This window comes from Vigna umbellata, chromosome 1 (genome assembly GCF_029865625.1).
Source record: "Vigna umbellata cultivar VRB3 chromosome 1, Vumbellata_1.0, whole genome shotgun sequence".
NCBI lineage: Eukaryota > Viridiplantae > Streptophyta > Magnoliopsida > Fabales > Fabaceae > Vigna > Vigna umbellata.
The window spans coordinates 6,445,262-6,468,229 of record NC_142165.1 but is presented as its reverse complement, the minus strand read 5'-3'; the positions used below and the strand labels follow the sequence as shown (position 1 = coordinate 6,468,229).

The 22,968-nt window shown below is 31.9% G+C and overlaps 2 protein-coding genes, 1 long non-coding RNA gene and 1 other non-coding gene across 4 annotated transcripts; 2 read left to right on the top strand and 2 right to left on the bottom strand.

Moving 5' to 3' along the window:
* The first annotated feature begins 168 nt into the window (after positions 1–168).
* Positions 169–5,347, top strand: LOC124830145 (sucrose synthase 7-like). The gene is made up of 15 exons (XM_047303783.2): positions 169–834; positions 1,136–1,290; positions 1,550–1,742; positions 1,837–1,955; positions 2,039–2,255; positions 2,623–2,718; positions 2,810–2,983; positions 3,074–3,190; positions 3,294–3,460; positions 3,548–3,769; positions 3,865–4,431; positions 4,520–4,658; positions 4,757–4,836; positions 5,018–5,041; positions 5,124–5,347. The coding sequence occupies exons 1-15, from the start codon at positions 601–603 to the stop codon at positions 5,137–5,139; spliced, it is 2,520 nt and encodes an 839-aa protein (XP_047159739.2). The 5' UTR covers positions 169–600; the 3' UTR covers positions 5,140–5,347.
* LOC148204483 (uncharacterized) lies at positions 4,387–5,081 on the bottom strand. The gene is made up of 3 exons (XR_015780187.1): positions 4,940–5,081; positions 4,770–4,838; positions 4,387–4,525 (listed from the first exon to the last, which is right to left on the bottom strand). It is a non-coding gene; the product is annotated as an uncharacterized LOC148204483 (long non-coding RNA).
* Positions 5,348–12,494: 7,147 nt separating the features above from the next.
* LOC124830157 (small nucleolar RNA Z103) lies at positions 12,495–12,588 on the top strand. Its single transcript, XR_007028164.1, has one exon. It is a non-coding gene; the product is annotated as a small nucleolar RNA Z103 (small nucleolar RNA).
* Positions 12,589–14,161: 1,573 nt separating this feature from the next.
* SDG40 (SET domain group 40) lies at positions 14,162–18,042 on the bottom strand. Its single transcript, XM_047303784.2, has 6 exons — positions 17,799–18,042; positions 17,402–17,549; positions 16,972–17,103; positions 16,707–16,847; positions 16,065–16,358; positions 14,162–14,990 (listed from the first exon to the last, which is right to left on the bottom strand). Exons 1-6 carry the CDS (start codon positions 17,951–17,953, stop codon positions 14,367–14,369), a joined length of 1,494 nt encoding a protein of 497 aa, XP_047159740.1. The 5' UTR covers positions 17,954–18,042; the 3' UTR covers positions 14,162–14,366.
* Between the last annotated feature and the right edge of the window lie 4,926 nt (positions 18,043–22,968).

Genomic DNA, 22,968 nt, shown 5'->3' with positions numbered 1-22,968 from the left:
CATAATCTTTAGATTATTACTTTTAATTTATAAAAAGTCCATTTTATTATTCTTTTTACTATTTTTTCACGAATATTTACAAACAAGTTTGTACAACCTACTAATTAATTTCATGGGTATCTAAAATAAAAGCCATAGCTGAAAATACTTATCATTGAATAAATAAATTTAAAACACGCTGCATTTGGTGAACTCTTACACAGAGAGTGACCAATAGAATCAAATGCCGTGAAGAGGACATTTTTTATATCCTTTTCTGATGATCATCGTGTGGTAACTCCAACACAAACAGAAGGAAAGAATGATTCCAATGACTCCATCGTGATGGAAATAATATTCACATCTTCTTTCACTTTCTAAAACACCAAAGCAATCTCTTCTCAAAGCATACAAATTCTTTTCCTTTCCCTCCTTAACCAAATATTCCTTCTCCAACTCAAGCACAATTACACCTTCATAGCTAACTGAACCTCAAAGTTATTTTACATGCCATACACAAAGTAGCCATGTATATAAACTTAGACACATCTCATTTGACCACCAATTAACACCCATCTCAATTTCAAAACCTTGACTCATTTTCTCTTTTGCTTTGTTTAAATGGCTTCTGCACCAGCCTTAAAACGCACAGATTCTGTCATAGATAATATGCCTGATGCATTGAGGCAGAGTCGGTACCACATGAAGAGGTGTTTTGCCAAGTACCTCGAAAAGGGTAGGAGGATTATGAAACATCACCATTTGATGGAAGAAATGGAACTAGTAATAGATGACAAAAGTGAAAGAAATCAAGTTTTGGAGGGTATTCTTGGCTTCATATTGAGCTCTACGCAGGTTATTTCTTTTCACTCTTTACCTTTATATACATTACAGAACAAAATTATTAGTAGTCACATCACTACTAACACTAAATTGTTAATTACGATTCCATTCATTAAATATATTGTAGAACTTATAGCCCATATCTGTGTATTGTTTATTATGATAGATATATAGTCTATTTGTATATAAGTTAGAATTGCTTGTAACATATATAATTCTCATACTGTAATGAGAGCTATTTCATTATATAAGTCACACACACATATAGAGCTTGTGGTTGTGGATTTTAACGTTGTTTACCTGAAACTTGCAGGAAGCTGTTGCTGATCCACCGTATGTTGCCTTTGCAATAAGGCCTAATCCAGGAGTTTGGGAATTTGTAAAAGTGAGCTCTGAGGACCTTTCTGTTGAGGCTATCACCCCCACTGACTTCCTCAAATTCAAGGAAAGGGTAACTGATGAAAAATGGTGCGTCATTTTTCTCATATTTATACCTCACTTGGATTTTTCTTATCAACAACTTTCAACACTACTTGCGTTTATCTTCTGAAATGAAATGAAAATCAGTACAAGACTTGTATACTTGAAGTGGCATCATTTTTATCACGTTTCTTAATTTTGCTAATTTCTTAGTTTACATGTTCATCCAATAAAAACTAAATAAGTCCAGTTCGAATAATATTTTATGAAATTTGCTTTTGATGTTTAACTTTGGTCTATATTGAAGGGCAACCGATGAGAATTCATTTGAAGCAGACTTTGGAGCATTCGATTTCCAAATTCCTCAACTAACCCTCTCATCTTCAATTGGAAATGGACTCCAATTTACTTCTAAGTTTTTGACTTCCAAGATAACTGGGAAATTGGAGAAAACACAGGCTATAGTGGACTACTTGTTAACACTAAATCATCAGGGAGAAGTAAGTGAAACAACGCGAGATAAAATTCGCAAATATTACACTACAACATCAAAGTTATACCTTTCAATATTCATTTTCCATTTTGTCATTTCAGAAGTTGATGATAAATGAGAGCCTGAACTCTGCTGCAAAGCTACAGATGGCACTGGTAGTGGCTGATGCATTCCTCTCAGCACTTCCCAAAGACACTGCATATCAGAATTTTGAGCTAAGGTAAAGAGTTTATTATTTTTTAATGGAAGAGGCCAAGGATGTTGCAAGGTGTAGTCCAATGACACTACCAATTTCGTTGACAGGTTCAAGGAGTGGGGGTTCGAGAGAGGATGGGGAGATACTGCAGAAAGAGTGAAGGAGACAATGAGAACTCTATCAGAAGTACTTCAAGCACCTGACCCACTCAACTTGGAGAAATTTTTAAGTAGATTACCAATAATATTCAATGTAGCCATCTTCTCAGTTCATGGTTATTTTGGACAAGCAGATGTTCTTGGCTTGCCGGACACAGGTGGCCAGGTAAAATTCTTAACAAAAGCAGCAACTAGTTTGACTATAATCATAGGTTGATAGAGTTATTCGCCTTGTGGCAAGGTCAACAGAGTTTTATACAGAGAAATGTTAAGAATGCTCTCTTTGGACACAACCTCTACTGCTGATTGAAATTTACAAGTTTTTTGTGGGTTACTTCTTATTTAATGAGTCTTATTCAGAATCTTGTAGCTTTCAATAAGTTTTTAATCAATACAAGAAAGTGTATAAGAAGAAGTGCGTGACTAATACACTCTGCTTCTATGATATCATGTCAAGTGCTATTTATGTTAAGAGATTGCTTAAAAGTAAAATGCATTTTCATTTCTAATACTCATTGAGAGAAGTACAACAGATAGTTTACATATTGGACCAAGTCAAGTCTCTGGAAGCAGAATTGCTTCTGAGAATCAAGCAACAAGGGCTAAATGTGAAACCTCAAATTCTTGTGGTGAGTTTCACGCAAAGGAATGGATAATTATATCTCGGTATACGCACTTGAAGTTACTAGAATCTTAAGAGTACACTATTGATCTTGACAGATAACAAGGCTCATACCTGATGCTCGGGGAACCAAGTGTCACCAGGAGTTGGAACCAATAAATGATACTAAACACTCCCACATTTTACGTGTGCCTTTTCAGACAGATAAAGGAATACTTCATCAGTGGGTTTCTCGCTTTGATATTTACCCCTATCTTGAGAGGTTTACTCAGGCATGTACATCTGATTCAAGATTCTTTACCTGTTATCTATTGCCACTCATGATTTTTTCCTTCTTACCATACTTTGGCTCATTTAAATAGGATGCAACAACCAAGATTCTTGAGTTCATGGAAGGGAAACCAGATCTTGTTATTGGAAATTACACAGATGGAAATTTGGTAGCATCACTAATGGCTAGAAAACTTGGGATAACTCAGGTTAATACAGCATAAGTTTTGCTTTGAACAGTTTTTTGTGGTTGCAAGTACATTTATTTTCTTTTTCTACATGTACTAATTCCATTTGGCAACTGAAAACCAGGGAATTATAGCACATGCTTTAGAGAAGACCAAGTATGAAGACTCAGATGTCAAGTGGAAAGAGTTGGATCCCAAATATCACTTCTCATGTCAATTCATGGCTGATACAGTGGCAATGAATGCAACTGATTTCATCATAACCAGTACATACCAGGAAATTGCTGGAAGGTTAGCTCAAATAGCCTTAAACACACATAAATGAGCACAAAACAGGAAAAAAAAATGAAATCTAAATTTGAAAGTTGATATTTGCAGCAAAGATAGACCTGGACAATATGAAAGCCATGCCGCATTCACACTCCCAGGGCTGTGTAGAGTTGTTTCAGGGATAAACGTGTTTGATCCTAAGTTCAATATAGCCGCGCCAGGAGCAGACCAATCTGTCTATTTCCCTTACACAGAGAAAGAAAGGCTCACTCAATTTCAGCCAGCCATTGAGGATCTTCTTTTTAGTAAAGTGGATAACAATGAGCATATGTAAGTGACTTCCTCTCTTGTAAGTAACATTGAGTTATAAATTACCACATTCTTCCAAATGAATGACTTCACTTCTGAAATTGTTATGGAAGCAGTGGATACCTGGCAGATAGGAGGAAGCCAATTATCTTCTCAATGGCTAGGCTTGATGTTGTAAAGAACTTAAGCGGTTTAGTTGAATGGTTTGGCAAGAACAAGAGATTGAGAAATTTGGTGAACCTTGTCATAGTAGGGGGCTTCTTTGACCCTTCAAAATCAAAAGACAGGGAGGAAATGGAAGAAATAAAAAAGATGCATGACTTAATTGATAAGTACCAACTGAAGGGTCAGTTTAGATGGATTGCTGCACAGACTAATAGGTACCGCAACGGAGAGCTCTACCGTTGCATTGCTGACACAAGAGGAGCATTTGTGCAGCCTGCTTTGTATGAAGCATTTGGATTAACTGTCATTGAAGCAATGAACTGTGGATTGCCCACTTTTGCTACCAACCAAGGAGGTCCAGCAGAAATTATTGTTGATGGGGTCTCTGGCTTCCACATTGATCCCCTCAATGGCGATGAATCAAGCAAAAAAATTTCTGATTTCTTTGAAAAATGCAAAATGGACCCCTCACAATGGAATGTGATTTCTGCAGCCGGATTGCAGCGCATAAATGAATGGTATCCAACTGATCATATCATATATTTCCTTAGCTTCTTGCATCAATGAGAAAATTTTCAAACTGTTTAAATGTCTGTCTTATTATAGCTATACCTGGAAAATTTACGCAAACAAGATGGTAAACATGGGGAACATTTACACCTTTTGGAGACAAGTGAATAAGGAGCAAAAAGAGGCAAAGCAGAGATACATTCAGATGTTCTATAATCTTATATTCAAGAATTTGGTAAGCCAATAATTGGTCTTCTGGACACAAAAATTCACCAATTATTGTGTTTTAAATTTCTGAAAAAGGTAAACACTTTTGATGTGCAAATGTCACAGGTTAAGACTGTACCTGTTCCAAGTGATGAACCTCAACAAGCAGTGACCAAACAGCCGAGTCTTAAATCTCAGAGCACAAGGTCTGTTACTCAACCAATCAATCAGTTTTCATCTTTGTGAGGAGAAAAAAGTGACTGCATTAATTGAAAAATTGAATATCTCAAATTGCAACATCATGATTACCTTTAAACAAAAGGGTTTTTTTCCATTTGATTCAAGCTAACATGTTTTCTCTTTTTCCTTGTTGGTTTGCTGCATCAGACGTTCACAGTCCAGACTGCAAAGGTGAGGTTCATTGGATAGCACTGAATTAGGTCATGATTATTAGTTGGGTTGTGTATGCTCAATATTACTTGGTTTCTTTCAGGTTATTCGGAAATTAATATCTCAACCACAAAGCACATGTTATGACTCTGGATGTAATGGATCTTTTCTCTTATGTGTACACCTTATATTTTATTTTTTATTTTTTTGCTATTCATCAAAAGAAGAAGTTCTGCTATTGTTGAACTACTACAATTATTTTATGTGATCAATAAAATGGCTTATGCGAGGAAATTCAAAACGAAGATGGAGCAATGTTTAATTTCACGTGAGCTGAAACTTTAATTTCAGAACTGTAATGAGATTTTACATGCTAACATCCCAAAACGAAACCACTGAAGACAAAAATATTAGGATAAATATGTCATTTTAGTAATAGCATAGAAAATAGATGTGTCTAGCAAAAGAGGGAGTGCAAATAAAAAGAGGTTAACTAAAAATATTGTAAAATAATATGATTTAACATGGGCTTAAACATCTGATCCTCCTCTTCCAGCCCAATTGCACTGCAGGTCCAGCCCAACTACAGCAAGTTTGTTAAATTTTTATCTATTAGAACACTCCATTAATTAATTATTAAAATTTTAGCCAATATACCTAAATTTTATCCTTATTGTTCTTCTGTAATTCAACTTGATAATTTTCTTACGAATAATGGATTAGTTAATTGTTTTAAAAGGACTTGTTTACACTTTTCTACAAGATGCGTGTCATGGTATAATTTGTTTTTAACAATAAGGAGAAGAAAAAAACAGAAAAAATTACTAAAGTTTGAAACCACCAGATCAAATATGTAATAACTTTTTTTTAAAGAAGTTAAAATTACACGGTGAGTAAATAAAAAAGTAGATTCAAACCTAATTATTATTACTAGGGCTGTTCACTTTTACCTTGTTAAAAAAAATTATAATAATTATTAAAATAAATATATTATTAAACTATATTTTATAAAAGAAGTTATAAAAAATATTTTATAATTTTATGATAAATATTTTTTATTATATAAGTAGTTTTCTAGTATTTGAATTATTAAAAAAAATAGTGTAGATCTAAGATTTTTGTAATTTCACTTAATAGTGTAAAATTACTAAACAAAACATATGAAAGTCATAAAGAATAGAAGACTAACTTATAATTATTATATTCAGTCATCCATACAAGTATGTATTGCATATAGACAATCATGTAACTAAATTAACAAAAATTGAGTTTTTCAAAAAGAAAAATATTATACATAATAAAATCACCCTAAAACTACATCATCGTACTACTTTTGTCCTACATTTGATCAATTATTACATCATCATATGCTCACACCATTAAGTGATAACTATAAACAAAAAGAACACAGACAAAACAACACAAAATAAAGAGTAACCTAATGTGTGAAAAGAGTAATAATAAAACAAGTATAAAGATATTATCATATATAAATAATTCATAACAACAACCATATCATATACAAAGACTCAAATTAGACTCAACGATATGAATACATGTATTGATATCAGGCTCTGACGAGTTATTTATCGTGTATGTATAGATATGGTTACTTGTGGTGGTCTCTACTTCTTTACATAACCATTGTCTCATTCTATCACACACAAGGGTAGTCCGTTAACATCTTCAGGCAGTGTTAAACATGAAAATAATTCATCTTATGCTTCTTCCAACACACCAACATACCTAATTCAATCAATTTAACACAATATCAAATAAATATACCAATTTCACATATTAATCAACCTTTTTGCATATCACCATTAAATTCTACACCTATCACATATTACATATCTTAAAAACATTTCATACACCATGCCAATTTCACCAATGAGATTTAACATTATGATTATGTAATAAATGATGATAAAATGCTAGTTGTTTATAAATATCAATAAACTCAACAACATATTCATATTTTGTCTATAAAATAAGAAAAAAATACAATATATATGAAATAAATTAAAGCAAATTATGAGATGAAATTCATCTAAAGAAAAAACATGGGCTAATGAAATATAAGAAAAATATAAAATACATGAATATTTTTCAAAGGAGATTTATCAACGAGTTGTAATTGTCTTTCCAACTCCAAATCTTCTTCTTGGAATAAATGTTAAACGCCATGAACTCTATCACTACCATGACTTTTCACTAAACAAAGAACAAAGAACAATACATATGAATAATTTTTTTATCAAATATAACGAGCGATGTTAGACCAACCAGTGGAATTATCTAGTTATTTACAATGTAAAGTCTAGAAACATCTGTCATAATAAGTCACTTATTAAGACATGTATATGAATATGTCATATTAATTTGACTTACTATAACAGGTATAGTAAGTCAACTTAGTACACATGGGCTTCTTAACTAAAATATAAAATATAAACTGTCTTGTAAAACCATCATAAAAAGTCTTTATTTGACTAAAGTTGGACAAACTCATATTGATTCAACTTGATCTAGGCTCAGATCGACTTGATTGGACTCTACCTGATGCTATTTTACTCAAGTGTAGCTTGATCTAATACTTCATATCTTAGAAATGATCTCTTTTAACTCAAATTGAGCAAAAATTTGTAAATATAAAATATTTTTTTAAGAACTTTGAAAAAAAAAACATAAAGTTATTCTTTACATTTAAATGTTACAGAAATTGTGAAATTTCTTGTCCATACATAAAGTTTTGTTTATACAAAATTTAACTCTATTATTATAAGTAGTGGACGATAGTAAGATAATAAGTACATCCACCAATCGAATTTTAAAACAAAAAATTTTGTAATCCTTTGATGAAACTTTGAAAATGGTTAATTTTTAAACTTTATGAAACTTTTGAAGTAGTTTATTTAGGTTTCGGATAGTCTTAAAATGACTGTGTGCAAATTCAAATTTTGCATACTAAGGGAATTTCATCCTAAGTGAAATTTATATAATTAGAAAAAAAAATTAAATAGGAAATAGAATAAAATGAATGATTCTTTCCATATCTTTAGCCATGAAAAAAAAAAGAAAAAAAAAAGGAAAATAGATAAAGATGTAGAAATAAACCATTCATATTCACTTATTGTTCATTAAAGCCCTATAAAATTAATTTTAGTTAGAAATTAATGATACGCTAATTTTATTCTCACTGTTCAAGGTTCCAAAATCCACTGGGAGAGTTTGTTTCATCTTCTTCTTTCCCTCTTGCCTTTTAAGTTTCCATTTATCACTTTTAAAAAAGTTCCTCAGGTGTGATGATAGTAAAATAAAAAATACATCCACCCAATTGGATTTAAAAAAAACAAAAGTAAATATAATTTTGTTTTGTAATCTCTTTGATGAAACTTTTGTAATGGTTAATTTTTAAACTTTATAAAAATTTTGAAGTAGTTCGATTAGGTTTGAAATAGTCTCAAAATGATTCTTCATAAGTTCAAATATGAGATTATTTTGGGACAAATTTGCTTAAATTTACCACAGAATTAACGTTGATACATATAAAAACAAAATTGGTATATAATTTATAGAAACAGAAAAAAAATTATATTTAAAAATGGAAAAAAATAAAATGAATGTTTTTTTTCATATCTTTAGCTACACCAAAAAAGAAGAAAAAAAATATATCAAATGCAGAACTAAACTATTGAAATACTCGGTTACTCATCAAAGCTCCATAAATTTATTTTAATTAGAAATTTAATGATAAACTAATTGTATTATAATCTATTGGCAAGAGCTTATCTCTTTTGTTCTTTCCCTCTAACCTTTTAAGTTTCCTTTTATCACTTCTACAAATATTCTTACTTTGAAAAAAAAAATTGATTTCTAAGATTTTAAACCGAATGAAATGACAACTAATTACAAAATTTTTTTGCAAAAAAGTCATTTACAAAAAATACTTGTAATTTTTGTCATAAAATATTTTCCGTAAATAAAGGGAAACCCATTTTCCTATGCTAGACACACCAAAATCTAATAGAGGCTTAATTAAAACTAGCTAACCCTAAACAGTTTTTAAGGAGATTTACTTTGTTATACAACATTAAAATTTCAACTAATGAGGTTGCCGTTACACAATTAATAGTTCTTATCAACTGTACACATTTTTGGGTCGGCATTGCTTATTTACTTAATTGTTGGGAATTAAGTAAATAAGCAATAATTGTCTTCCATTTCTTAATATCAAAAGATTTTTATCTCTCATGCAGTTAAAAAAAAAATGTTCTATTCATCTCCAAAATTGTGAGAAGTTTGAATTTCTAACTTCTGAACTGATGCTTAGTTATTCATCAGTGTACCTAACTTTAAGGCTGTGTTCGCATGAACCGAATTTACTGTTCATGCGAATTACAGAGCGAAGAATTGAAGGTTACGTCGTGTTCGTATGAGAGGATTGGCGAGGAAAAGCACGGACGGATTTGCGGGATTCATCCAGTTTTCATCATCCGCGGATGTGAGAAGATTTGCACTGATTTTAAGTGAAATGTCGAGTGTGCCCCGAGCTTTATATTAAATTCCACGTACGTAAATGGTATCAAGATAGCACAGTGCACCGAATAACCGATTACACGAAGGGTAACCGATTACATGGTGAAGGGTACATATCAATAACCGATTCCAAAGCTCAAAAAAAAGTTAAAACATGCACTGTGGTTTCACGAGAAAGAAGCAATGCACAGAGTAAAGTGGATGTAGCTTGGTGAAAGAACAAGCTTGGTGAAAGAAGAACAGGGTCAGCAGCACGCGTACTCGGTTACAAGATAGCGTAACCGGTTACGGTTGGCGTAACCGATTACAGCAGCCATAACCGGTTACAAGGTGATTCAGGTTTTTTGAAGAAACCCGTATTCGGTTACAGAGGCTTGTAACCGGTTACAGTTTTCCAGAACGTGTTACAGACCGGCTCCGGTTGCAGGCGTGGTGTGCATGAGTTGGTCCCTTTTGGCAGGTTGTGGTGTGTGAGTTGGTTACACATTCATTCGTGCATGGCTTCCTCCGTCGTTGGTTAGGTCCAGGGTGTTAAGGTTGATGCATGGAGGTGGTGGCACCGTTGGGGTTGTAGAGAAGACAGCACATGATGGAGGGTGATGGAGGGTGGTTTGGTAGCACTACCCTTGGAGGTAGAGACTGAGTTACGGATGACATGAAGAAGGGGATGCGTGAGGGGAGGGACATGTGTTCCATGGAGAAGAAGATGTTGATGGGGATGGAGTTGGAGAGGAGGAGGAGTACGGTGGTGTGGAGGTTTTAAAAAACTGTTTTTTAACGTGTTAAAGCAGGCAGAGTTGGAGTTCAAGGATTTTGTTTATTTCTGAAGCAACATGCTAACCATGTCTTGCAGGTTTATGTTTTGGACTGAGAGGTGCATTGGTAAGGTGGTGGTAAGCTTTCCTCTCTAATCATAGTTGTTTGCAATCAGGTTGGAAATTTTCCGATGTTTGTTACATCTTCAGCTGTTCATTTCTTTTCTTCTATTCTTTAATACATACGTAATAATAATGCTTAAATTGCTTTCATTATTTCATTCATCATTATTTATTTTGCAGATGGATATTACTGTTATATCATTATTCTTTTAGTATACAATTTTGGCTTTAAAATAATACCAGGCTTGTTAATATTTTAAAGCAAACAAAGTATTATATGGTTATTTTTTACGCAGGTAACAACAATTTTTATGTGCAAATCTTCTAAATTAATATGTCATTGTGATATGTGAAATTTATATATATTTGTAAAAATATATGCTTTTGACACATTTTTTCTAAAATGGCAATGAGTTGGATTACAAATACTTTACCTACAACTCGATTTATATAAAAAAATCGGTCTTGTTATAGGTTGAATATTCATTTAGAAAATATTTATAAATGTTTTAAAGTCTACACTGCATGTAAATAATCACAAATATTTTAAAACATATATATTTTATAAATTTTTAAAATAAAATTACAAAATAAAATATAAAATATAATATATAATATAATATAAATTTACTTTAAAATTCTGAAGCAACATGCTATTCTTTCAACTTTTTTTAGGTCGTGTAATATTATAACTTAGTACTTAATTGTGGTTGTTTGATTAATATTAATCATTCTCACATGCGTGACAAATAAATTGATATCACTTCGTACTTAATAATGTTACAATTTAATTCTACAATTTAAAATACATTCATTTTACTACAATTTAATTTTTATAATTTTTAAAAATTAATTTTTACAATTTTTCATAATTTTTTTTCTCTTTTTAAACATTTATACAATTAAATATAACATTACAAAATAACATTTTATAATACTTTTATAAGTAGGGGCAATTTGGTAATCTTAATTTTCTACCAATTAAACAAATTTTTAAAATCTATCACATCAATCAAATCCTACACTAATTTTCACAAACTTTACTTCCAAATCCACTCTCAATTACCCTCAAATCCACTCAAAAAAAACAACAAAAAAATTATCCTCAAATCCACTCAAATCCATTCAAATCATCTCCCCCAAATCATCTCCCCCAAATATCCCCAAAAGAACACACCCTAAGTTACAATTGCCATTCACTGGAATGTTTTTCCCTTGGAGCGTCTCTATATTCATAATTGTCCAAACCTTAAATTATTCAATTTATAAGGTGGTCTTTCTCCAAGTCAGTTTCTACTTTTCCTTAGTGCGCTCAAAAAAATAAATACCGAGCATATTTATTCTTTTTTTTATTAATTATTTGAACAAGTGTCCACACTTTGAACATTTTAAATGTTTTTTCTCAAGCGTTATTGGTCATTTGGCCCAGTTAATCTGAAAGGAATAATGACTTGATCATGAATAAAAACAAATAATTAACATAAGAAGATCATATCAGAAGACAAAACCCAAGTGTTGAGATCGAGTGACAAGTGTTAAAATGAAAGAAAAGTATTTTACTCATGAGACTAGAATAAGTTATTAGTGAAATAGATTGCGAACGACTAAAATTAAAAAATAATAACACTAAAAATAAAATTTTATTGAGGGATAAAATAGTAAAGAAGAGGTGAAAGAAGAAAGGTGTGGTGGTGAAGGGAACAATCTGCTTGTAAATTGGACATTAGACTAAATCTGAAAAATCGGACTAAGGCCCAGTTAGTACCATGGGCCTAACAGAATTAACCCGCTTCCTTGGTCTTTATAAAGAGAACCGAGAACTAAATGTTTCACCGAACCTCAAATTAGGGTTTTTTCCTAGTTGTATGAAAATCTGCGTCACCTTCTTCACTGCAACACTAGTTTTTTTCCAAGCTCAGTTTTTATTTGCATTAAAATATTTGCCTCAAATTAGATATATTATGTTAAAGGTATTTTTATCTTAATAAACTCTGTTATCGAATCTATATTTTAGGTTGTATTGGTGTTAACATTTGAATGTGCATGGTGATCTAGAGATGGAAGTGATGATTTTTTCCCCAGGTGATCGACGCTGAACAAACTGTGCGATTTTTCTCTTTTGAGAAACCAAGCCAAATAAATCTGATCCATCTTTGCTTATGAGTTTTTTGTCTTCACAGTATTTGTTTAAGATTTTGAACATTTGGGATTTTCTTTATGGTTTCATTGTTTTAGTTTTAATCTTCGATTGTCGAGCAAGTAGATATTAATACGATGAAATGTGTCTTTTTTTAATTTTTTGTTTTTATGATTTATTTCATTTTAACGTGAAAAACATTTGTTGCATTGAAAAGCGTGTTATAGACGTATTCTTGGATGCTAATTTTAGTCACATTACAATAACAAAGTTCTGAATTTCTTTTGCAGTATTTATTCCTTTTTTTTCGGTACTGAAAATTAATTTTTTCTTCCTACGGTTCATTCCTGTTTTATAATTTTTCTGTACTGAAAATTGATTAATTTATCCGTTTGATACTTAAATAATTAAGTTAAAAAATTATACCTTGTTTTATTTTTCAGTACTGAAAATTATCATTTTGTTCGTTTGATACTAAGTAATTACAAGTTTAAAAAATATACAGCCTAAGATTTGGTCAATCGATCCATGAATTTATACTAACAAATTTGAAAATTCTAAGAATAGAAACATAAATGACAAATTTTAAAATTTTTAAAATGTAATTAAGGAATTGATAAAAGAAGTTTATTATAGGCAAACTTGAGGATTTTAAAATATTGAATTAAAAATTTATCAATGGATCCATAAAATTATACTAACAAATTTGAGAATTTTAAAAATATATAATTGAAGAATTGATCAATTGATCGTTATACTAATAAATTTGAAGATTTTAAAAATATACAAGGATGTTGACAATTATCTTCACACCACTAAAAAAATTCAAGATCCCATTAATGCATATAGGAAATAAAAAATAAAACTTATGAGGATAACAGTAATAATTGATATTTATTTAACTCTTAAATGGCTGGAAGGAAGTAGCATATGGGTGAACTGAAAACAAGTTGCGATTTTTTTTTAATTTAACTTAAAAAAATTATGTTTATTAATATTTACAAATTGATATAAATTATTTAATCAATTGTTGTGTAAAACATATAATTTAGTTATTTATATCAATTTTTACTTTGTCTTGTTTTTTTTATGAAAATTTGTTCGTTATTGTAATTTATTAACATAATTATTATATTTCATTTAGACTTTGGTATGTTTAGGATATTTTTTGGTTTTTTATTATAAATTTATGAGATTATATTTGAAAGATAGTATTATACATTATTTATCGAAACCGGTTCAATTACAGTTAAATCATTAAACCTTAGATGAATATTTGACTCATTTATAAAGGATTATCTTGCAGATAAATTATATGTTGAATGAATTTATAATTATGTTAGTCCAGCACTTGTGTTGGATTTCCTATACTGCTAAACTTTCAGGTTTAACCCAATTTCAATCAAATCACGTTATTTGGATACGCCTTGTAGTATAATAACATTGAAGTGATTAAAGACATTGAAGTTACGTAATAACTTGTAGTGCCTTCCTTGTATATGCAATATCAGAATTTCGTCAACATCTCTTCGCATCAGAAATTGAATGTCAGAACAGAAAACCAGTAAAAAAATAGTCTGCCAAACATCTAAATACTCTTCTGAAATCATCCATATATAGCAGGCATCTGCAAAAGCTTCAAATTACTGTTGTTGCACAAGGTTTGCTTTCCTATTTCCGGTAAAATAATGTTCTTTCTCTTCCTTCCTTCAATCAATAAGAAACTATCATCTGAAGAAGGATAAACAGCAAAGAAAAACCTTAAATATACCGTAACCAGTATAACAAAGCATTATTTTATGAAAGAATCTAGTATTTCATTGCAACAAGAGATACAATCAGAAAGGACTTTCTTATACTTCAGTCTCCATTGGACGGCTAATTTCCACCTATCCATGGACCTTCTTGCTTTTCTAGATAATATTACGCCAGTGAAACTATGAGCATCTTTCATATCATGTGCATCTAAGAAGGTATAGATCTCATCCCTGGAAGACATAGGTTTTGTGATCTCCATGAAAGTGAAAAAATCTTGGCTACTGTGCATTGCATTCAAGAGCAAGGTGTCTTCATCAATAGATGTCGGCAGATTTTTTAACACAGTCGCACAAATTTTGGACAGCCATTTCGTGATGAAAATTTCATTGTCTGCTGACAGCTGTGAACCAGAATACACAAGATGTCCGACAGACTTCCTTTTGCTTTGAGGGGTTGCCCACAACCGCAATGCAGCAAGTAGTGCAAACGAAGGCTTCCCATTATGATGGATATAGAGTGATTCCATAGGCCATGAAGTGGAAAAATATATAGCTGGTTCCAAAGGGATAAAAACCTTGTCATTTGGATTTTCCTGCAGGAGAAAGCCGTAGTGTTCAAGAAGCTCCAAATTTGTGTAAGTTCCATAGCATAATAGAACCTGGTAAAGATAAAGTAATTAGTAATTCTCTATTTACTAAACAATGGAATGTAGAGACTGAAAACAGATATGGTACTAGTGACCACTTGAAAATATTCAAAGGGAAGTAGGATTAGAAAAATTAGTCCCTGCAAAATTGAATAATTTACAGGAGACAAGCAAGTAACTTTGTTTATAGAATTTTAGTTCCAGGTAAGATTTATGATAAATTACATTTATATTTATTGAGAAAAGAATTCAGTAACATTCACACTCTGAATTGGATATGTAAACCAAACAGAAGCTACGTTTACTGCTCCATATCCTAAATATAATCCTATCTTGAGAAGGGCCTTATGCATTGCATAATACTACTGAATACGAACATCCACCGGTAGTTTGCCCGAGCTTAAAGCCACATAGCCGGGTAATTTTGTTCTCATCATTTTAAAAGCTGTAGTTCTAAAGGCTGTGTACAAATCTAGTGTACAGTTTGTCCAATCCCAATTTTTTATTCAATTAACTTAGACATAAGACAATAGCAATTTCTTAGAAATCCAATCACAGTTGTAACTGATAAGGGTTTCTAGACTTAGATTGTGTGGTGAAGGCTTAACATGTATAGAGAGTTGAGTTGAAGTGCAGCATGATACCACTAAATATCTCCAATAAGGGTTGGCTTAATTGGTAGGATCACACTTTGTGAAAGAAAAGGACTTATATCTTGTTCCAACAAGTGATCCTTTATTTACGGGTAATTTCTAAGTACAATGGTAAGTTTCTGCCAAGAGTTATGGCAGTCCTAACCTTGAAATAAGGCAGCCTCCACTAAACTTCTTCACCATGAAATGGTACCACCAAGCATCATTGATCCAAAGCAGTATCCTAATCAAATAGATACAAACATAACATCTATGACTACAAATTATATTCAAGTCAAGGACAAATAATCCAAACAGGACAAAGAAAATGAACCCAAAAGCCTAAAATGCAATCAATCAATGAAATTTTAATTCATGTTTTCTCACATCTAGAAACTTAAACTAATATTTTAATTCAAATTAGTAACTAAAATTTCCAGAAATTGTTAAATACCTGATCGCCTTTCTTGTAATGTGCTCTAGCATAGAAGCAATATGCATTAACATCTTCCTCAAACCCACCATCAGTTAATCTTTGAGAATGAGAATCAAATTGTTCTGCATCTACCATTATATTGTTGCCTCCATTTAATAAGTTTGGATCGTGAATGGAAGAGTTTGATGGCAAATGTTCTAAACCATCAATGTCAGATGACTCCTCTCCAGGTGCATCATAATTAAACAAGTCACCCACAGGGCATAAACATCCGGCTTCATCCCATGGTATATGCAATGTTCGAGAAGATATCTACATTTTTCAAAGTTCAAATGTGACCAAATCATAGAGTGAGTGATGATTTACATGAAGGCAGAAACTATTTTATCAACCAAAAAAAGTAATCAATATTCAATACAGTTAGCTTATTTTTCTTATCGAGGAAATAGTTAAAGTAGCACACCTTAAAACAGATTAGTGAAAATAAGTCTATCACAATAGCATGGATGTAAGTACATGTTAAGGCAAGAAAGTGTTTGTTGATAAATAAACATCCAAAATTAAAGATGTTTTCAGTCCATCCAAAATTGAATATTTATAAATAAACTACTCTTAGCTGCATATATCTCCTCTCAAAAGCCTGGTTTCTAACTGACTAACCGTTGCAGCAGCCCAAACCCAAGCCTTTAAAGTTAAAAACTGGGGCCTAAACATGAGATCTTCCATCAAAGCAAGAGCTTCTTTCCACTCCGATTTGGCCTTTAGTATAGCTTTTTCAGTGACCCACACAGCTTCATCCACCTAATAATCACATCAAAAGTTAATTCTTATACAAAGTATCAATGATAAGCTGATCAATATCATAAGCCAAGATGCTATAATCTAACCTAACAAGATAAACTAAAATGTCAAACAGAAACTGAACTTGGAGAGCACGTTTCTCAAATTCACCAAACATCGCTAGTATGTCATATGTGTGTGGCAAATGCATGAGGTAAGGATGCCATCTTGAAGTCTTCCCTTTACCCATTTCATACAACAAGCAAACGATCAATACCTGAATTATAGACAAGTGTAGAAGTATGTGAGATTCAATTACAACCAAGAATACACAAGACAACAATACAACAATAATGATGATGAAGACATATCCAAATGGGTGTTCAGAGCCAAGTTCAACAATGCACCAATAATTCTAACAAAAACTATTTACCTTCGTTCAATAATCAAAACAAGATGATAAAGACTTATTATGGTTTTAGCACATAGTTACAAATTAAATTACAGAACAACATAAACAAAACAAGCAACAGAACTATTACACTCAGTAACACATACACTGCTAAGAAAGAAACCTGAGCTGAGGAGAGACAAGAGTGTCTACTGACAGCAAAACAGAGCTTTTCATCTTCCATAACACTCTCTCTTGTCATTAAAGCAGATTTCGGAACTCTGAGAACGATTTCCCCTCTCCTAAGGTCTCTCACAGCACCCAAACCTCTCCTGCAACATTATCCAAACAATACACAAAAAATGGGTAAAATTTTGTTACCAGAAGCAAGTCAAAAGCATCAACCTCTACATTATTATTAGAGTCGGATTAATTAGCAAAGAAAATACACATCAAGAGTAAGAGGGCAATAATCAGCATGTAACAAAAAGTCATTGGTGCGATAAATCCAATGCAAAGGTTAGATTAACTATGACGCACATCCACGATAATTAGGGCATATAAGAAGGATATGTGAGTACCCGCCAGAGTGAGGAAAATGAGCGACACATAAAGAAGAACCCAAACATGAGGAAGGAGAGTGTTGAGGTTGGTTGGTGGGTGCTGATGAGTCTGATATTCCAAGTTGTGCTGCCCATGTTAAGAAGCTTTCAAGGTTTTGTTGTTCCTGCTCCATCTGCTGCTGATCACCTTAACCTAGTTCCTTCCGAACCCAGCAAAGTTAACCTGTTCAGTTTCATCTTGATTTTTTTTTTCTGAGCTCCCTTCATCATTAGAAATAAATGTTTTTTTTAATTTATAAATGAATTATTATGTATAGTTAAATAAAATTTTCAAAAATAATTGAATTGAATGATGACGAAGAGGACTCGGATTTTCGAATCTTAATTCTTGAATAAAACAATATATATTAGAAGATAAAAACATACAATAATATTATAAAAGTTTAAATTTTTGTTTGAAAAGTTAGTGAATTATGATTTTGAGAATTATTTTTATCTTTAAGCGGGAAAAGACATGAAGATTTGTGTAAGTTTTTTTTATGATGATAAGAAATTAATAAAATTATTATTATTATTTTTGTAAAAAAATGTAAATATTTTTTATAGTTTTATTATAGATAATTTAAAAAATATAATTAAGCTTAAAAAATCAGATAAGATTTTAAATAGAATTTACGAAAATCTTTAGAAAATGTAATTAATTAAGAATATAAAATAAGAAATTGAAACAAAATAAAGAAATCTAAAATGAACGTGTTAAAAAAATGCATCATAAGTTTAAGAATGACTATCACAATATCGAAATAATTTTCCGTGAGTATTTTGATAATAATTTTCGGTGAGTATTTTGATATTAAGACGTAGGAAAACATTTAGTAAAGATAATCTCACTTATTTTAGTAAAAACATTATCTTTTATTTTGAATTTCAAAAAATTTATAAATACAAATTAAATTATATGTCTCGCTTAAATAAACAAAAAAGAATTACAACTTTTACATTTCAAGAAAATCTATTAGTTAATTGATATATTCAAATTAATTATGCGTTTATATGGGTTAAAATATAACTTTAAATATAATATTAATATGTTAATTTCAATATTTCGAACATGTTATACATGTAATGTAACGAGGTTTCTCCAAAATGTAAGGTCTTCAATAATTAAGTCTTTAAAAAGGGAATTATTTTGTTTTACAATGTTTTTTTTAACCTTTTTAAGAAATATTTGTAGATATCTAAAACTTCAGTATTGAAAAAAATAAATAAAATTCGTTAAAAAGTATTACTCACATGTTGTACATGGGAGATCAATCTTGTAGACATTATCAATAATTTTTTTTTAAAAGATTTATTTTTTCTAGGTTAAAGCTTGGATTTTCTTTGTTAAGGAAATTCTTTTTATTCAAATGTACCTAATCCTGTTAAAAAATTACTTTTTGTTAACCTCTTGAATAATCTTCAATAATTTTCTTTCAATTTATGCTCAGACCTGTTTTATGTAGTATTCTCACTAATTGAGTCTTAGCATGTGTATCTTTATGTAGTAAAACAAAATTGTTAGATATATGTACGGTAGGATCACCCAGTCAGCCAAAAGATCGGGCGACTAACCATCCAATGAGAGAATGATCGATGGGTCTGGAAATTAATACGAGCAATCAATGAGAAGTTTTATTGACAATTGATAGGAATAGGAATAATGTCATTTATTGGTGATTGGCTTAGAAGAAGCCTCCATTTTAGGCTGCTTAGTCCAAGACTCATGCCTTTTTGCTAATGTAAAGACTCATTGTTGTTGGAAAAAACATGTGTATATTTTATGCTAGTGAGTCAAGAATTACATCAATGATTCTTGAAGAGTGTGTTGTATCGACATTGCTATCTCCATCAATCTTGCATCAATTTTGGACCTAATATGATTTTCCACGTGATCCTTCATTTCACTTTCAAAAACTCGATTTCTTGTAGCATTTGTCATGGCTGGACATGCTGGAAGGTTGCTAACTGATACCATTTGTTAAGGTAATTCTAGGATTGTATCAAAGAATTACGTAATAGTCTAGGGAGGCTATAGAACGAAAGCTTCTGAATGTAATCAGAAAGAATAAGGTTCCAAACTGTGTTTACAGTTTGTTCAATACCTTTTCACAAAGGTTAATATCCTAATTAATGGCTTATTAGCTTAACGAGATTCAACTTGCTAAGAAATTGTTACATAATATTCATGTTGATTGTAAAAGACAAGTTCAAAACTATAATTGCCAACAACGTTCAAATTAATTTTCTTAAGTGTTCTAATGGTAAAATATTAATTTCTTTTATTGATTTTATTTTCCTCTTACTCTATAAATAGAGGGTTTTTCCTCCATTCCAACGCACACCAAAAAGAAGTCTTCTCTCATTCTCTTTTCTCATCTTCCTCTTCTAAAAATATTCTGAGCTTATTTTATACTCTTTTTAGATGTTCTGGGAAGTTCCTGTTGTATCTTGGGAGACTTGCGCAATACACCGCGGATAAGTCCTTGAGGACAATGAATCTACACGCCTCGGGAAATTTTGTTCGTGATTTTGTCAGCTTTTATCCAACAATCTTAACGACTTATGGTTGACATCAACAATTCAATCCCGGAGGATCAAAACTTTGTTTCCAGAACTCATACGGTAATTGCGAAACCATTTCTGGACGTGTCAAAAGTCGAGGTCTTCTCTAGACAGAACTTTCGGAGGCTAGCAAGATGCTCACTGCAACGATGACTTTTGATCGCATTTTTAGGGGCCGTAGATGAGGATGAAGAAGATGAGGTACTTGAGTAATTTTTCGTATATTTTACCTACAAAGAGAGAAGCACAACCATGTATTTTCTCGTTTACCAATCTTAAATATTTTAAAATTGTGGGGTGTAGTTAATTTTACTTAATTACTTAAAGAAATAAATTTGGCTTTTCACCTAAGGATATTACTCTAAATCTGGAAGTAGAGAATATGACGTTATATATTTATATATGAATGACATGCTAATGATTGACTCATGCAATCAGATAATATATCTAAAAACTATTATTTATAGGATCAAAATTTGAAATGAAAGACATGGGTGAAGCCAATGTGATTTTAGGTATTAAAATCATAAGGAAGGGAGATAATATATTACTATCTCAAGAACAATACATTGAGAAACTTCTTAAAAAGTTTGGGTTTTATGACCTGAAACCAGTGAGTACCCCTTATGAGGCTAATTCTAAATTAATGAAAAATAAAGGAGAATCATTATCTCAGCCTCAGTATGCCCAGATAATTGGGAGCTTACTACACTTGATGAACTTTTCTAGACCCGATATTGGTTATGTAGTAGGTATACTGAGTAGGTACACTCAATGTCCAAATCAGGAACATTGGGATGCACTTGCCAGACTTATGAGATACTTAATAGGTTCAATGGATTATGCCATTGAATATAGTGGATTTTTCGCTGTACTAGAAGGGTACAATGATGCTAACTGGATCTCTGATTCAGATGAGACAAAATCCACTAGTAGTTATGTATCTACACTTGGGGGTAATGCGATTACATGAAGATCAACTAGACAAACAATTATTTCAAGATCAACAATGAAATATGAGTTTGTTGCTCTTGAGATGACTGGTAATGAGGCTGAGTGGTTGAAAAACTTCTTAGCAAACATTCCACTAGAAATGAAACTAACCTCATCGGTGTCAATACACTATGATTGCTAATCGACAATAGCTATAGCTAAAAACAAGAATTACAATGAAAATAATAAAAATATATAATTAAGACATAATTTGGTGAAACAGTTGCTAAAGAGTGATAACGATTGATTTTACGTGTCTTTGTGTGTATATATTTTGAATAAATCAACTCCTTCATAGCTTTTACCTTGTTTTATCCTCAAGTTTAGTGTTTTTTCTAATTTTCTTGTGTTTTATTTAGTATATGCTTGTTTTTACCTCTAATCTCTTTGTTTGAGTGTGTGAAATAAATGAATAGGAAGCAATTCTAGTGGAGGAAAACAAGTAAGAACTCAAGGGAACATGTTTTGGGACAATAAAATATCAATTTGAATTGAATACCCATGTTGGAAGCATTTGGAATCGCACAAGAACTTGAATTTTATAATGCTGTCAAAACTGCCTATAGCTAAGCGACAGCTGAGCTATATGTCTCTGGAATGCTGCAGCTGGGGTGCAGCTAAGCTACCAGTCTCTGGATTGTTGGCGCTGGGGTGCAGATGAGCGCTTTGTCACTGGAATTCTGCCATTAGGGTGCAGCTAGGGTGCAGTTGAGCGCCCTACTCTCTGGAATGTTGTCGTTGGGGTGCAGCTGAGAGGTGGCGACGTTGATGTGTCAAAATGAGTTATTTAAACATGGGTCTCGTGATTTTTTGGGCATTCTTCTCCTCCTACACTTCATTCTTCACCTAGAGAGATTAGGAGAGGCCATTGGAGGTTGTTTGGGGTGTTGGGAAGCTCTTTCACTCCTCCTTAAGTCTTTAAGCTTCATCAATGGTGATTTTGCCCCTTTTGGGTTGAGAAAAAAGATGGGTCACAAATTGGAGATGGAGATGCGAAGGGGAGGCGCAAATGGAGCATGGAGCAGCTGCCAAGAACCTTGGGAAAGGTTGTGCATCTTCTCTTTGGTTCCAATTTCTTCCCTATCTCTTCAATTGTTTAGAACCCTAAGTTCTCCACCATGGAGGGCTTTTCCTATTTGTTGAGATTAGTTGTAAAACATGGAATTCTTATGTATTTTGTGATGTTAATGCTATATGCTTTTCCAATTCATGTTAGTATTTAATTTATATGCTTAATGCTTGCTTTGGATTGATCACCCATGCAGAATTATGATTCTTGATGTATTGAGAAATATGAATTGAACCTAGAACTGAAATTGAACACCTATTGGATGGAATTGAGACGTTTGTGAATGCATGAGAATGAAATGGATGAATTCTAGTCTTGACAAATTGTAAATACACTATGCTAAATTTCTTGCACACCAACTGTTTGATAAAATACCAAAAAGAGTTTATTGTGTAATTTTGTACACTTTGATGTCTAATTGAGTTATAAAAGGAAGAATTGTCATGTGTTGCACATGTCCCTTGGGAGAGAACAATATTTATCACTTGCTACGCTGCGACTGGTGCACTTGCCGTTGGTTTT

Coding starts and splice junctions, on each gene's coding strand:
- LOC124830145 (XM_047303783.2), top strand. CDS start 601: ATGGCTTCTGCACCAGCCTTAAAACGCACAGATTCTGTCATAGATAAT. Junction 3,770..3,864: donor GTGGATAACAATGAGCATAT/GTAAGTGACTTC, acceptor TTATGGAAGCAG/TGGATACCTGGCAGATAGGA. Junction 4,659..4,756: donor ATCTTATATTCAAGAATTTG/GTAAGCCAATAA, acceptor CAAATGTCACAG/GTTAAGACTGTACCTGTTCC.
- SDG40 (XM_047303784.2), bottom strand. CDS start 17,953: ATGGAGCAGGAACAACAAAACCTTGAAAGCTTCTTAACATGGGCAGCA. Junction 17,104..17,401: donor CTTGTCTCTCCTCAGCTCAG/GTTTCTTTCTTA, acceptor TCTATAATTCAG/GTATTGATCGTTTGCTTGTT. Junction 16,359..16,706: donor GGGTTTGGGCTGCTGCAACG/GTTAGTCAGTTA, acceptor TGAAAAATGTAG/ATATCTTCTCGAACATTGCA.